The sequence below is a fragment of the Equus przewalskii genome, chromosome 2 (assembly GCF_037783145.1).
Source record: "Equus przewalskii isolate Varuska chromosome 2, EquPr2, whole genome shotgun sequence".
Lineage (NCBI taxonomy): Eukaryota > Metazoa > Chordata > Mammalia > Perissodactyla > Equidae > Equus > Equus przewalskii.
In genome coordinates this window covers 7,009,366-7,024,451 of record NC_091832.1, presented here as the reverse complement: position 1 = coordinate 7,024,451, position 15,086 = coordinate 7,009,366, and the positions used below count along the sequence as shown (strand labels likewise).

The window sequence follows — 15,086 nt, the reverse complement described above, 5'->3', positions numbered from 1 at the left end:
AGGCCTTGTATGCACCACCAGCAATTCCTAGCGTGGGACTGGGGGCTGGGGAAAGGACTGAACCAGCAGACCCCAACAAATGGAGACTGCAGACAGCTATTCTAATCAAATGGGGACTGCGGACTGAACCACTCTTCGTTGCCAGGGCAGAATCTGGGGACTAAACCAAGGACTCAGGATTCCAATCAAGTGGGGATCTACGGACTGAACTGAGGGCTAGGGGCCTGAGTTCCAGGTGGAACCATCTGCTAGCTCACGCCGACCTGCCTGCACTAGCAAGCCAGTTAGACTGGGAGCTTGATGCAAAGAGGGTGGAGCTCAGAACCAAGAGGAACTTACCCATGGCTCTCAGAAACCACAAGAAAGAGAACTCAAAGGGTTCACTGGTACCAGTGCCTGTGTTTCTTGCTGTCCCAGAAACCATTAGAGGTTTCCTTTGGATCTCACTACTGCCACCGATATGATACTATTAAAAAAATTCAACTGAATAAATTTTAAAGGTCTTATTGGCTTTATTCAGTGATTCACGAATTGGGCAGCATCCCATATCGCAGATAGAAGGGAGCTCTGAGGAGCTATACAAAATGAAAGACATAGACAGAGGAGCGGGACAAAGAAGTTATATTAGCAAAAGCAGCTTGGTTGTGGCAAGGTCGCTTTCCTTTAGGGAATGGCAGGGGTTTATCAGATGGATTACCTCACTAACGCTGACCAGGTAATTCCAGATTAACTGGATTAAGATTTCATTCCTGGGAGAGGCCAAAACTGTAACTAAGTCTTGGTTTGGTGATATGGGCTTAGCATAAGTGACTCCATTTTGAGCTTCTTGTCTTGTTTTTAGCACTACTTATTTGTTCAGGAGATACGCTTTTAGGGAAAGCCTTCAATATGAGAGAGACCAAAACACAAAAGTACAAAGGAGGAACTTTGACGAAATAATATTGGAAACAGAAGAAAGTTTGAAAAAAAGAAAAAACCCAAACTGTTTGTAATTACATCAAAGAGGTAAGAGACGAAATTATATCCATGAAATGAGATCAAGATGCCATAAAAAGGATCAGAAAAAGAAAGTGTTCTGGAAATTAAAAATATGATAGACACTTTTGGTGCATTTTAAAAAATTTTAAAACTATCTCAAACTTATAAAAAAGTCACAAGTATAGTACAAAGAACATTTTTTCTCTGAACCTTTTGAGAGTATGTTGCTAGCTGCATGCCCGATCACCTTTGAAACTGTGTGTTTCCTACAAACAAGGGCATTTTCCTACATAACCACAGTACAAGCCATCAAAATCAGGGAATTAAAATTGACGCATTACCACAATCTAGTGCTCAGACCTTATTTAGGTTTTGCCAATTGTACAAATAATGTCCTTTATACCAAAAGCATCTAGTTTAGAATCCCATGTTGCATTTAGTTGTCATGTCTCTTTAGTCTCCTTCCATCTTGAGCAGTTCTGTAGTCTTCGACTTTCTTGACCTTGACACTTTTGAAGATTTCAGACCAGTTATTTTGTAGAATGTTCCTCAATTTTGGTTTATCTGAAGTTTCCTCATGACTAGATTCAGGTTATGCATTTTTAGTGAGAATATCACAAAAGTGGTGGTAGGTTTTTGTTTTTTTTTTTAAATACAGTCACACACTGCATAATGACATTTTGGTCAACAATGGACCACATACATGACAGTGGTCCCATAAGATTATAATGGAGCTGAAAAATTCCTATTGCCTAGTGTGTTGTAGCTGTTGTAACGTTGTAGCACAATGTGTTACCACATGTTTGTAGTGATGCTGATGTAAATAAACCTACTATGCTGTTAGTCGTGTAAAAGTATAGCACATAAAATTATGTACAGTACATAATATTTGATAATAAATGACTCTTTTACTGGTTTATGTATTTTATATACTATTTATCATTATTTTAGAGTGTTACTCTTCTACTTATTAAAAAAAAGTTTATTGTAAAACAGTATGCCATGTTTATGCCGGCAGCAGCCTCATACATCTCGTGTTTACTGTATCTCTTGATTGCATTGTTTTCTCTTGTGTTTGATTTAATCTTGTGTTGTTTTGTTCATCATGGCACCTAAGTGTACAAAATCCACTGTTAATGCTGCCAGAAAGAGGCCGTGTTGACTGATTGACCTGGAAACGAAACTAAAAGTGATTGAGGAATATGAAGGTGGGAAATCACTGATAGTTATTGCTCACCAGTCAGGCGTGTCCCATTCCACCATAGCTATGATTTTGAAGAAGAAGAACAAAGTGATGGAAGCTGTTAAAGGATCTGCTTCATTGAAGGCAACGAGACCAACACAAATTTGAGAAGGGCCTATGTCAGACATGGAGAAACTTCTAATGACCTGGATTGAAGACCAGACACAGAAATGTATACCTCTCAGCACCAAGACAATCACGGGCAAAGCAAAAAGTTTGTTTGCGATGTCAAAAGAAAAGTCTGGACTCAACTATGATGTTGAATTTACTGCTAGCTCTGGGTGATTTAAATGATTCAAGAATCATTATTCATTACATAATATGGAAGTGAGTGTGAGTCTGTGAGTGCTGATGTGAAGACAGCTGAAGAATTTTTGGAAACTTGAGATAAGCTGATTGTGGAGGAAAGTTACTTGCCAGAGCAAATATTTATTATGGATGAAACCTCTTTATTCTGGAAACAGATGCCTGAAAGGACTTTCATTCGTACGGAGGCCAGGTCAATGCCAGGTTTCAAGGCTTTTAAGGAGAGGATAACTGTCTTGCTTGGTAGCAGTGTTGCAGGTCACAAATTGAAGCACAGTGAGAAACCCAGGACCTTCAAGCATGTCAATAAACACACACTACTTGTATACCACAGGAGCAATACGAAGTCTTGGATGACCCAGCTCCTCTTCCAAGATGCCCTCCTGAATTGCTGTGCCAGCTAAATGGAGAAGTACTGTTTGAAGAATAACATACCTTTCAAGATTTTGCTTATTGTTAATAATGCTCGCAGACATCCTCCTTTTGTTGTTGATTTTCATCCCAATATCACAGCAGTGTTTCTCCCTCCCATTGGTTGGATCAAGCAGTTATAGCAGCTTTTAAGGCCTACTACCTGAGGAGGGCCTTTGCTCACACTGTTGCTGCAACTGAGGAAGACACCGAGAAGACGCTGTTGCAGTTCTGGAAGGATTACAACGTCTATGACTGCATCAAGAACCTTTCTTGGGCTTGGGGTGATATCACCAAGGAGTGTATGAATGGCACCTGGAAGAAGACACTCAAGAGGTTCATCCATGATTTCAAAAGATTTGCCAGGGATGAGGAAGATGCAAAAATCAACAAGACTATGGTTGAGATGGTCTACAGCTTTAACCTGGATGTCGATGAGGATGAAACTGAGGAACTCTTAGAGATGGTTCCTGAGGAACTGACTAATGAAGAGTTGTTGGAACTGGAACAGGAATGCCTAGCTGAAGAAGAGTCAAGAGAAAAGGAAACTGCAAGAGAAGTTTGGAAACATGGACCCTAACACCGAAAGGTTTTCATTAGTAAAGAGGAGTGTTCACGATGCATTATATGTTTACAAGCAAATCTGTGAAGAAAAGAAACAAACGAAGCAAACCACCATGGACGTATTTCTGAAAAGAGTGACACTTCCTCAAAAGAGCCTTAGGCAGGTCCTTCAGGAGATATTCTGGAAAAAAGGCATTGTTATATAATAGGAGATGACAGCTCCATGCATGTTATTGCCCCTGAAGACCTTGCAGTGGGACAAGATATGGAGGTGGAAGACAGTGATATTGATGATCCTGACCCTGTGTAGGCCTAGGCTAATACATATGTATGTTTATTTTTTCCACAGGAGAAGACTCACCCTAGGCCAATATTTGTTGCCAGTCTTCCTCCTTTTTCTTCCTTGCCCTCCCCCAAAACCCCAGTACATCGTTGTGTATAGTTGTAAATTCTTCTAGTTCTTGTATGCAAGCTGCCGCCACAGCATGGCCACTGACAGATGAGTGATGTGGTTCCACAACTGTGAACTGAACCCCAGGCTGCTGAAGCAGAGCAGGCTGAACTTTAACTGCTAGGCCATTAGGGCTGGCTCTGTGTCTTAGTTTTCTTTTGCTTTTTGTTTTTGGTGAGGAAGATTGGCCCTGAGCTAACATCTGTTGCCAATCTTCCTCTTTTTTTTTGCTTGAGGAAGATTGACCCTGAGCTAACATCTGTGCCATTCTTCCTCTGTTTTGTATGTGGGACGCCACCATGGCATGGCTTGATGAGCCGTGGGTAGGTCTGCACCCAGGATCCAAACCCACGAACCCTGGGCTGCCAAAGTGGAGCATGTGAACTTAACCACTATGCCATTGGGCCACTCACTTAGTTTTTAACAAAAAAGTTTAAAGAGTAAAAACAATAAAAAAAATTTAAATAGCTAATGAATAAGGATATAAAGAAAGAAAATTTTTGAACAGCTGTGTAATGTGTTTGTGTTTTAAGCTGTGTTAGTAGAGAAGAGTCAAAAAGTTAAAAATTAAAAAGTTTATAAAGTAAAAAAGTTACAGTAAGCTAAGCTTAATTTCTTATTGGAGAAAGAAAATTTTTTTATAAATTTGGTGTAGCCTAAGTGTACGGTGCTTATAAAGTCTACTGTACAGTAATGTTCTAGGCCTTCACATTCGCTCGCCGAGAGCAACTTCCGTTCCTGCAGGCTCCATTGATGGTAAGTTCCCTACACAGGTGTACCATTTTTATCTTTGATACAGTATTTTTACTGTACCTTTTCTATGTTTAGATATGCAAATACTTAGAATTTCCTACAATATTCAGTACAGTAACATGCTGTACAGGTTTGTAGCCTAGGAGCGATGGGCTGTACTATATAACCTAGATGTAGAGTAGGCTTTACCATCTAGGTTTGTGTAAGTACTCTCTATGATGTTCACACAGTGACGAAATTGCCTAATGACACATTTCTCAGGACACAACCCTATTGTTAAGTGATGCATGACTTTAATAAATTTTATTTTTTTAGAGTAGTTTTAGGTTCATGGAAAAATTGAGCAGAAAGTACAAGAGGTTCGCACATCTCCTTGTCCCCACCACACACAGAACCTCCTCCAGTATCACTATTGCTGTGGCTTTTCATTGCAACCCGTCAGGGAGCATGGATTTCTGTTTGTTCCATTACTGATGATTGCTTTGATCGCTTTTGTAAGGTGGTGCCTGCCAGACTTTGCCTCTGAAGTTACTCTTTTTTCTTTGATAATTAGTTAATATTTTTGTGGAGAGGAACTTTGAAACTGTGTGAAGATCTCATTCCTCATCACACTTGGGATTCATTCATTCATATTGTAAGGGCTCATGATTTTCTTTTTTATTCAGTGGGTTGTACTCCATTGCTATCATTTGTGTTTGTGCTCAAATTGTATCTGATTTGGCCTGTGGGAGCTCCTTCAAGCTGGTGTCTGTGTCTTTTTGACACATCCACTCATTCTTGCAGTACTTCCTTGCTTTCCAGTACACAAGATATTCAAGACTCTTCCTTTTTTTAAAAATTGAAATATAATTCATATGCATAAAATTCACCCTTTTAAAGTATATAGTTCACTGGCTTACAGAGTTGACGATCATCACCGCCACCTGATTCCAGAACATTTCATCACACCAAAGAGAAATCTTGTATCCATTAGTAGTCATTCCCCGTTTCCCTCCAATTCCCCCCAGCCTCTGGCAACCACTAATCTACTTTCTGTTTCTATGGATTTGCCTATTCTGGACATTTCATCTAAATAGAGTCATATAATATGTGGCTTTTGTGTCTACTACTTTCAGTTACCATAATATTTCCAGGAATAATCCATGTTGTAGCAAATAGCAGTACTTCATCCACTTTTGTCATATAATATTCTGTTTTATCAGTATACCGTAGTACATTTTATTTATTCATCAATTGATAGATACTTAGATTGTTTCCACCTTTTGGCTTTATGAATAATGCTGCTAGGAGCATTCACGGATAAGTTTTTCTATGAATGTCTGTTTTCATTTCTCTTGGGTATAAACCTATGAGTGGAATAGCTACACCATAGGGTAACTCTGGCTAACTTTTGGAGGAACTGTCAGACTGTATTCCAAAGGTGCGACACCATTTTGCTTTCCCCCCAGCAATGTGTGAGGGTTCATGTTTCTCTGTATTGTCATCAAAGCTCTTGTATTTTTTTCTACTCCAGCTTTGGAATTAACCATTTCTCCATGGAGCCCTGGTTCCTTTTAGTAGATAACAATATTTAGAAACCAAATGTGGTGCTAGGTATCCTCATTGCTGCATGGAGTTGAGGTGGGGATTCACTTTTAATTTTTAATTAACTTTTATTTAAATTTTTTTCAACTTTTTATTTTGAAGTAATTATAGATTCACAGGAAGTAGCAAAAATTGTTTAGAGAGTTCTTGTGTACCCTCATTTACCCAGTTTTTCCTCATTGGTTATATCTTATATAACCTTAGAAAGTATCAAAACCAGGAAATTGATATTTTAGTTATTCTGTTCATCAGTTGATAGATACTTGGATTGTTTCCACCTTTTGGCTGTTAAGAATAATGCTGCTGTCAGCATATTCATGGAGGTATATATATTTTTCTCCCGTTTATCACATGTAGATTTGTGTAACTACCATTGCAATTTAAGATCCAGCACAATTCTATCACCACAGAGATCTCCCTTCTGCTACTCCTTTATAGCCATATGCACCCTTCTCTCTCCATTATCCTGTATTTAATGACTTTTTAAAATTGAAAACGTTATTACAAGTCACAAGAACTTGTAAGAGGAAAAGCTGAGTAAGCATAGAGATAAACCATGTTATGTTTATGAATGGGGAGACTTAATATCATTCCCACTCCTGAGTGAGGGCCAGGCTGGGAATTCTGATCTCTGAAGGTTTATTTTATTGGCACTCTCTTCCATTCTGCTCTGTTGCTGAGTCTTGAGGCCACTTGGGGCATTTTTTTTCCAGCTCCTAGCTTAATGGAGAGAACCTAGAGCCCCCTCCAGCGCGGAAACTTCTTTCATTAAATTTGCAGCCACTAATTCCCATCCTTCTACTCTCTTTCAAATCTCAGGCCTGAAGATTGCTGTCTAGTTTTGTAACCCCTGTGGACTGCCATCCTTCAGTTCTCAGTCGTTGCTGTGACTTGGTTTCTTCTTGGTTTATGGCATCTGTATATTTCTTTCTTGCTTCTGAATTTAACTGTTATATTCTTTTAAAATAATCTGTTTTGTCTGGAATTTCTATATTCAAAGTGGGAAGGAATGCTTCCGACTACCAGCTCAGTATACTTGTTTTTCTCTTCTTTTGAAAAATTTCAATCCTTAGAAAAGTTGAAAGAATAGTACAAATAAGACCCATATATCCTTTCCCTAGATCCATCAATTTTTAACCATTTCTCCTTTTTTTGAGCACCCCTCTCCCCACTCACTTACACTCACATTCACATACTTTTTTTTTTTCTGAATTATTTGAAAGTTAGTTGCAGATAACACATCTTTCCTAAACACTTCAGCAGGCATCTCCTAAAAGTAATACACTCTCCTACAAAATCAAAATATCAGTATCACATCCAAGAAAATGATTATTAATTCATTGTGTCACCTGATGTATAGTCCAAATTCCCCTGATTGACTCCTAAATGTCATTTTTTGCTGTGTATGTGTATATATGTGTTTTCTTACCTGGGATCCAGCCAGTGTTCGTGTATGGCATTTGATTATTTAGTATCTTTTAATTTAGAATGATCTTGTTTTTCCTAACACTGAGTTTTTTGAAGCATTTAGGCCAGTTGTCTCATAGAATACCTCACATTTTAGATTTTTCTACTTGTTTCCTAATGATTCAATTCAGGTTAAACAGTTTTGGCAAGAATACTGTATGGGTGATATTTTAAACTTCTCATTGCATTGTATCAGGAGGTGCATAATGTCAGCTTGTTAAATTATTGGTAATGCTAAGTTTGATCTTTTGGTTAAGGTAGTGCTTACCGTATCTTTCCCCTGTAAACATACATTTTCTCCTTTGTAATTAATAAGTTGTCTGTGGAATGATACTTTGAGGCACCGTGAATATTTTCTTCCCTGATAACCGTTTTACCTAAAGATTTTAGCGTCCATTTTTGTTACTTGCCTGAATCAATAATTGTAATTGGAGTTCAGTACAACTTCTTGACCAGCTCTTTATACACTGTTTATTTACTTGTTCCACAGGTATTTATTGAATAGGTACCACATCAGGTTCTGTGCTAATCACAGAACACCGTCTGCTGGTCTCTTTGTGGTGCCTATAGTCTGATGGAAGAGATTGACATGAATCAAATAATCACACTGATGTCTACTTATAGATTGTGATAACTATTATAAAGGAAAAGAATGGAGTGCTGTGAGAGATTATAAGGGGAGAATTCACCTTTTCGGGGAGTTCAGGAAAGATTTCCCTGTAAAAGTAATATATGAGCTAAGAGCTGAAAGATGTAGAGTTATATGGGCAAGGAGTAGGGTGTTGGTGGCAGTTAGGTAGAAGGTCCTGAAGAGGGAAATAGCATGGTACATTGAAAAAAATGTATATTCAAGTAGTGTCCAGGCACTCAGCATAGTGTCTACTATAATAGGTGTTCAATAACTGTTAGTAGAAGGAGGATGGAACTGAAAACTAGCCTTGGTAGTTACTGTTGCCGGATTATCTTATAATAAAAGGATCAACTCCAAGGCTTAGAAACCTAAACAGTTGCTTATTATGTGCCAGGCAGTGTTTTAAATGTTACCTATATTAATTCATTTTAATCTTGAGATAGATACTACTATTACCTAGTTTTACAGATGAAAATTTAAGTATAGGTAAATTAACTTCCCCAACGTCATATAGTTAGTAAGTGGCAGGAAGTAGGATTAGAAGTTAGGTAGTCTAGTCCTAGAGTTCATGTTCTTATCCATCATACAATAATACTTCCCGTTGCTTAAAGTATATACAATACCTTTCTCAGACTGGCGTTCCAGGGCTTCCATAATGTACTGCCTGTCCACCTCTTCAGTGTCCTCTTGTTATCCATGTAAATAAATCCTTATTCCAATTTCTCTGATCCCTCAATAATTGCCGGTCCCTAGATCACTCCTTGTATGTCTCTCTGTGTTTGAAATTTTACTTCTGCATTTTCCCATCTGGAATATCTGTTAAAATTTTATCCATTCTCTAGACCCAGTTCAACTATAAATAATGCCTTTCTCGACCATCCAGACTGTGATCTGGCCCATTTCTTGAACTTTTATGTGCACTTACCTTTTAATTTTATCTGACAAAGTACCGTGTGTCTCTTGAGCTGTGTTGTTATTAAAATAATTTATTATTATTAAATTTTCTTATTTAGCATTGTTTACCATTAAGTAAATTATAAGCTGCTTTATGGTAGGGATGATGTCTGAGACTTGAGTTGATCACAATACCCTGCATTTATTTATGCACAATAGATAAGTTGATATGATTATTTGTTTACTAATATTTTAGATATAATGACCATGGAATGCTAAGTGTTGGAGGTGTATAATAAATGTGCTAGATTATGTGTTGTGAGAAATTTCTTTTATGCTCTTAGCATTGGACGGTTTAAATATGTTGTCTTTATCAAAGTAAAATGGCATGTATATGAAAATGATTTTGAACTGTAAATGACTAGATACAAAAGATAGATTTAAGAAAAACCATTCATAGATTATGTAGCCTATTTGTCGACCTAAACTTAAATTGCCTAACAGGAGCCAGTCAATAAGTAAACATTAACCAAATTAATAATCATGGGGAAATACTTGAATAAGTCAGTTAAATCTCCTGAGCTTGTTTTTATTAGTAAAATGAGAGAAACAATATTGATACTTTTATATGCATCAGAGAAGAAGAAACGCCCTAGGTCAAAGGAAATTCACCACTTTTTATATTTGACTTAAATTTTGTAATAGCAGGATATTACATTTTCGATTTTCTCTCTTCTTCATGTTTTCTGTACTCAGACTTGTTAAGGGAATTGTAATCTTGTCTCCTATCCTATCTGCCTCTATATATACCAGTAAGAAGCCAAGCAGAATTTTCAGTTTGAAAGGAAAATTTCGAGAAATTAAGGCGTTACTGAGCATTAGGATCGTGGTAATGGAGGGGAAAAAAATGGGACAATTTATTTAACAACCACTGTGTGTTCTTGACATTCCATTAAATAGTTGATACATCTAGTGTTTATGCCCACAGAATACATCAATTAATACCAAGAAAGACATAGAAATGGTGTTCGAAAGGGAGAAGTTTAGAAAGAATAACCAATTCAGAGCATTTTGGAACTAGTAGCGCTGACCCCCATGCTTGCTTGAACTTTCTTGTCATTTTCCATTTGAAAAACATCCTGTAAGGGGCCGGCCTGGTGGCGCTGCGGGTAAGTTCACACGTTCCGCTTCGGTGGCCTGGGGTTCACCGGTTTGGATCCCAGGTGCGGACATGGCACTACTTGGCAAGCCATGCTGTGGCAGGCGTCCCACATATAAAGTAGAGGAAGATGGGCACGGATGTTGGCTCAGGGCCAGTCTTCCTCAGCAAAAAGAGGAGGCTTGGTGGCAGATGTTAGCTCAGGGCTAATCTTCCTCAAAAAAAAAAAAAAAAAATCCTGTGAGCTTTCTTTTCTAGTAGAAAGGTAGTTTTATCCCAAAGAAAGTGATTCCTCTCTCAGCATTTGAAATTTATCTTTAGAAGCATGTCCTATTGAAATGATCACTGAGTCTGCCTTCTACATTTAGTTACATTTTAATGATTATCAGCTTACAGGTTTCTAGACTTTATTAGCTTAAAGATCTTATAATATATCTAATGTGGTGACAGATTTTATAGGGATGACAGGTTTTATAGTTTATCCTGCTGAGTAGATTTATAAGAAATTTTATTCTTAAATCTTTGTATTTTTTTCACTTTTTCCAGATTTATTGAGATATAATTGACAGGAAATATTGTATTAGTTTAAGGTGCACAACATAATGATTTAATATATGTATCTATTATGAAATGATTACCACAATAAGTTTAGTTAACGTCCATCACCTCATATAGTTACAGTTTTTTTTCTTGTAATGAGAACTTTTAAGATTTACTTTCTTAGCAACTTTCAAATATAAAATACAGTATTGTTAACTATAGTCACCATGGTGTACCTTATATCTCCAGAACTTATTTATCTTATAACCAAAAGTTCGCACCTTTTGACCATCTTTATCCATTTCCCCCGCTCCCCACTCTCTGCCTCTGGCAGCCACCAATCTTTTCTTTGTTTCCATGAGTTAAGTTTTTTCAGAATCCATATATAAGTGAGATCATATGATATTTTTCTTTCTCTGATTTATTTCACTTAGCATAATGCCCTCAAGGCCCATTCATGTTGTTGCAAATGGCAAGGTTTCTTTCCTTTTTATGGGTGAGTAATATTTTATATATTAGTGCTTTAATGCTGCAAAGAACATGGGGATGCCAATATCTCTTCGAGATAGTGCTTTTGTTTCCTTGGTATCTATACCCAGAAGTGGAGTTATTGGATCATGTGGTAGTTCTAGTTTTACGTAATTTTTGGAGAATCCCCATACTGTTTTCCATCATGTCTCCACCAATTTAGATTCTCACCAACAGTGTGCAAATGTTCCCTTTTCTCCACATCCTTGTCAACACTTATCTCTTGTCTTTTTGCTAATGGCTGTTCTGACAGGTGTGAGATGATATCTCATTGTAGTTTTGATTTGCTTTATTTGATTATTAATGATGGTTTTTGTATACCTGTTGGCCATCTGTATGTCTTTTTTGGAAAAATATCTGTTTAACTCCTCTGACCATTTTAAAAAATCACTGTATTTTGTTTTTTTCTGCTATTGAGTTGTATAAGTTTTTTATATATTTTGGATATTAACCCCTTGTCAGATATATGATTTGCAAATATTTTCTCCCATTCTGTAGGTTGCCTTTTCATTTTGTTGATGGTTTCCTTTGCTGAACAGAAGCATTTTAGTTTGATGTAGTCCCACTTGTTGATTTTTACTTTTATTACCCTTTCTTTGGTGTCAGATCTAAAAAATCATCACCAAGACCAATGTCAAGGGACTTACCACCTATATTTTCTTGCAGGAGGTTTATGGTTTCAGGTCTTATGTTCAAGTCTTTAATCCATTTGAGTTGATTTTTGTGTATGGCGTAAGATAGGTATCCAGTTTCGTTCTTTTGCATGTGGTTGTCCAGTTTTCCTCACACAATTTGTTGAAGAGAATATCCTTTCCCCATTGTGTGTTCTTGGCCCCTTTGTTGTAAATTAATTGACTGTTTATGTGTGGGTTTTTTTCTGGGCTCTCTGTTCTGTTCCATTGATCTATGTGTCTGTTTTTATGCCAGTACCATACTGTTTTGATTACTATGGCTTTGTAATGTAGTTTCAAATTGGGAAGTGTGATGGCTACAGCCTTGTTCTTTCTCAAAATTGCTTTGGCTATTTGGTGTCTTTTGTGGTTCTATATAAATTTTAGGATTTTATTATTTATTTTATTTTATTTTTTGAGGAAGATTATCTCTGAGCTAACATCTGCTGCCAGTCCTCTTTTTTGCTGAGGAAGACTGGCCCTGAGCTAACATCCATGCCCATCTTTCTCTACTTTATATGTGGGATGCCTACCACAGCATGGCTTGACAAGCGGTGTGTAGGTCTGTACCTGGGATCCAAACCGGCAAATCCCGGGCCACAGAAGCAGAACATGCAAACTTAACCACTGCGCTGACAGGCTGACCCCTTATTATTTTTTATTTCTGTGAAAAATGCTATTGGAAATTTGATAAGGATTGCACTGAATCTGGAGATTTGAGTTTTGGGTATTATGGACATTTTAACAATATTACTTCTTCCAATCCATGAGCATGGAATATCTTTCCATTTATTTGTGTCTTCAGTTTATTTCATCAATGTCTTAGAGTTTTCAGTGTACAGATCTTTCACCTCCTTGATTAAATTTATTCCTAGGTATTTTGTTCTTTTTGATGCAATTGTAAATGGAACTGTTTGCTTTCTGATAGTTTGTTGTTAGTGTATAGAAATGCAACTGATTTTTGTGTTGACTTTGTATCCTGCAACTTTACTGAATTCATTTATTAGTTCTAACAGTTTTTTGGTGGCATCTTTAGCGTTTGCTACTATAACATCATGTCACCTGGTCTAGAGACAGTTTTGCTTCTTCCTTTCTGATTCAGATACATTTTATTTCTTTTTCTTGCCTGATTGTTCTGGCTAGGACTTCCAGTACTATGTGAATAAAAGTGGTGAGAATGAACTGCCTTGTCTTATTCCTGATCTTAGAGGAGAAGCTTTCATCTTTTCACTGTTGAGTATGATGTTAGCTGTGGGCTTGTCACATATGGCTTTATTATGTTGAGGTACATTGTCTCTGTACCCACTCTGTTGAGAGTTCTTATCATGAATGGATGTTGAATTTTGTCTGATGCATTCTCTGCATCTGTTGAGAGGATCGTATGATTTTTATCCTTCATTTGTCAATGTAGTATATCATATTGATTGATTTATGGATGTTGAATCATCCTTACGTCCCACAGTTTGCTAATATTTTTTTGAGGATTTTTTATCTTTGTTCATCAGAGGTATTGGCCTATAATTTTCTTTTTTTGCAGTGTCCTTATCTGGTTTTAGTGTCAAAGTGATGCTGGCCTTGTAAAATGAATTTGGAAGTGTTCCCTACTCTTCTGTTCTTTGAAAGAGTTTGAGAAGGGTTGGTATTAATTCTTCTTTAAATGTTTGGTAGAATTTATCAGTGAAGCCGTCTGGTCCTGGACTTTTCTTTGTTGGGTGGTTTTTAATTACTAATTCAATCTCCTTATTAATAATTGATCCATTTAGATTTTCTGTTTCTTCATGATTCAGTCTTGGTAGGTTGTTTGTATCTAGGAATTTATTCATTTCATCTAGGTCGTCCAATTGGTTGGCGTATAACTGTTCATAGTAGTCTCTTATGATCCTTTGTATTTCTGTTGTATCAGTTGTAATGTGTATAAATTATATTTTAATAATTGAAAGTATAATACAAATTTGACCTACTTTCTAGGTTTAAACATCTCTGAGTGGTGTTTTCTCACCGATGGAGAATTACTTCCAAGCAGAAGCTTACAACCTGGACAAGGTGTTAGATGAATTTGAACAAAACGAAGGTGAGAATTTACTTTGGTGAATCTATTTGAATGTGTTTATGATATGGAGAATGTGGGGTTATAAGTGGATGCAGTACTTTAAAAAAAATAAAATCAGGGCCAATGATTTAATGATAAAACTATTATATAATAATGTCCAGAGGAAGAACTAACATTTTTTAGCACTGTGTGTCAGATACTGCGCTAAACCATTTACATGGATTATATTATTTAATGTTTAAAATAATCCAATGAAAGTAGATCTTATCTGCATTTTACAGATAAAAATAGAGGTTCAGAGAGGTTAAGCAACTTCTCCAGAGTGGCTTGGCTACTAAGTGTTGGGATTAGAATCCAGGCAGTATGGTAGTGGAGCATGAACTCTCTCTACTCTATACAACAAATTTATGGTCAAGAAAAGTTTTAGAATGTGTGATTGTATTTCCTAAGCTAAGAAAAATAGCTTGTTGTGTATTGATTGGCCAATAAAGTAAAGATACATTTTAAACCTAATTTTAAAAGATTTACATGTTTTTTTTTTAAAGATTTTATTTTTTTTCCTTTTTCTCCCCAAAGCCCCCCGGTACATAGTTGCATATTCTTAGTTGTGGGTCCTTCTAGTTGTGGCATGTGGGACACTGCCTCAGCGTGGTTTGATGAGCAGTGCCATGTCCGCGCCCAGGATTCAAACTGACGAAACACTGGGCCGCCTGCAGCGGAGCGCTCGAACTTAACCACTCGGCCACGGGGCCAGCCCCAAAGATTTACATTTTTAAGTAACTTCCAAAACTGTTAAATTACACATTCTCAAGGCCCAGTGTAAAGGTGTCTGCTTAAAATTCACTTCATTTAGGTA

The 15,086-nt window shown here is 37.0% G+C and overlaps 1 protein-coding gene and 1 pseudogene across 10 annotated transcripts in view; one reads left to right on the top strand and one right to left on the bottom strand.

Annotated features, from left to right (window-relative positions):
• The window catches only part of LOC139078946 (collagen alpha-1(I) chain-like), a 130,435-nt pseudogene extending 130,092 nt beyond the window's left edge, over window positions 1–343 (bottom strand).
• The window catches only part of ZFYVE9 (zinc finger FYVE-type containing 9), a 192,745-nt gene that overhangs the window by 66,357 nt on the left and 111,302 nt on the right, over window positions 1–15,086 (top strand). For 7 of the 10 annotated variants that reach the window (XM_070609634.1, XM_070609641.1, XM_070609633.1 and 4 more), the window contains one exon: window positions 14,149–14,251. In XM_070609634.1, coding sequence (XP_070465735.1) covers window positions 14,182–14,251 — 70 coding nt within the window. In that variant the 5' untranslated portion in view covers window positions 14,149–14,181. Of the gene's footprint in view, window positions 1–841; window positions 1,006–13,715; window positions 13,816–14,148; window positions 14,252–15,086 lie in introns of those variants that run through there. The other 3 variants (XM_070609642.1, XM_070609635.1, XM_070609637.1) reach the window with 2 other exon arrangements.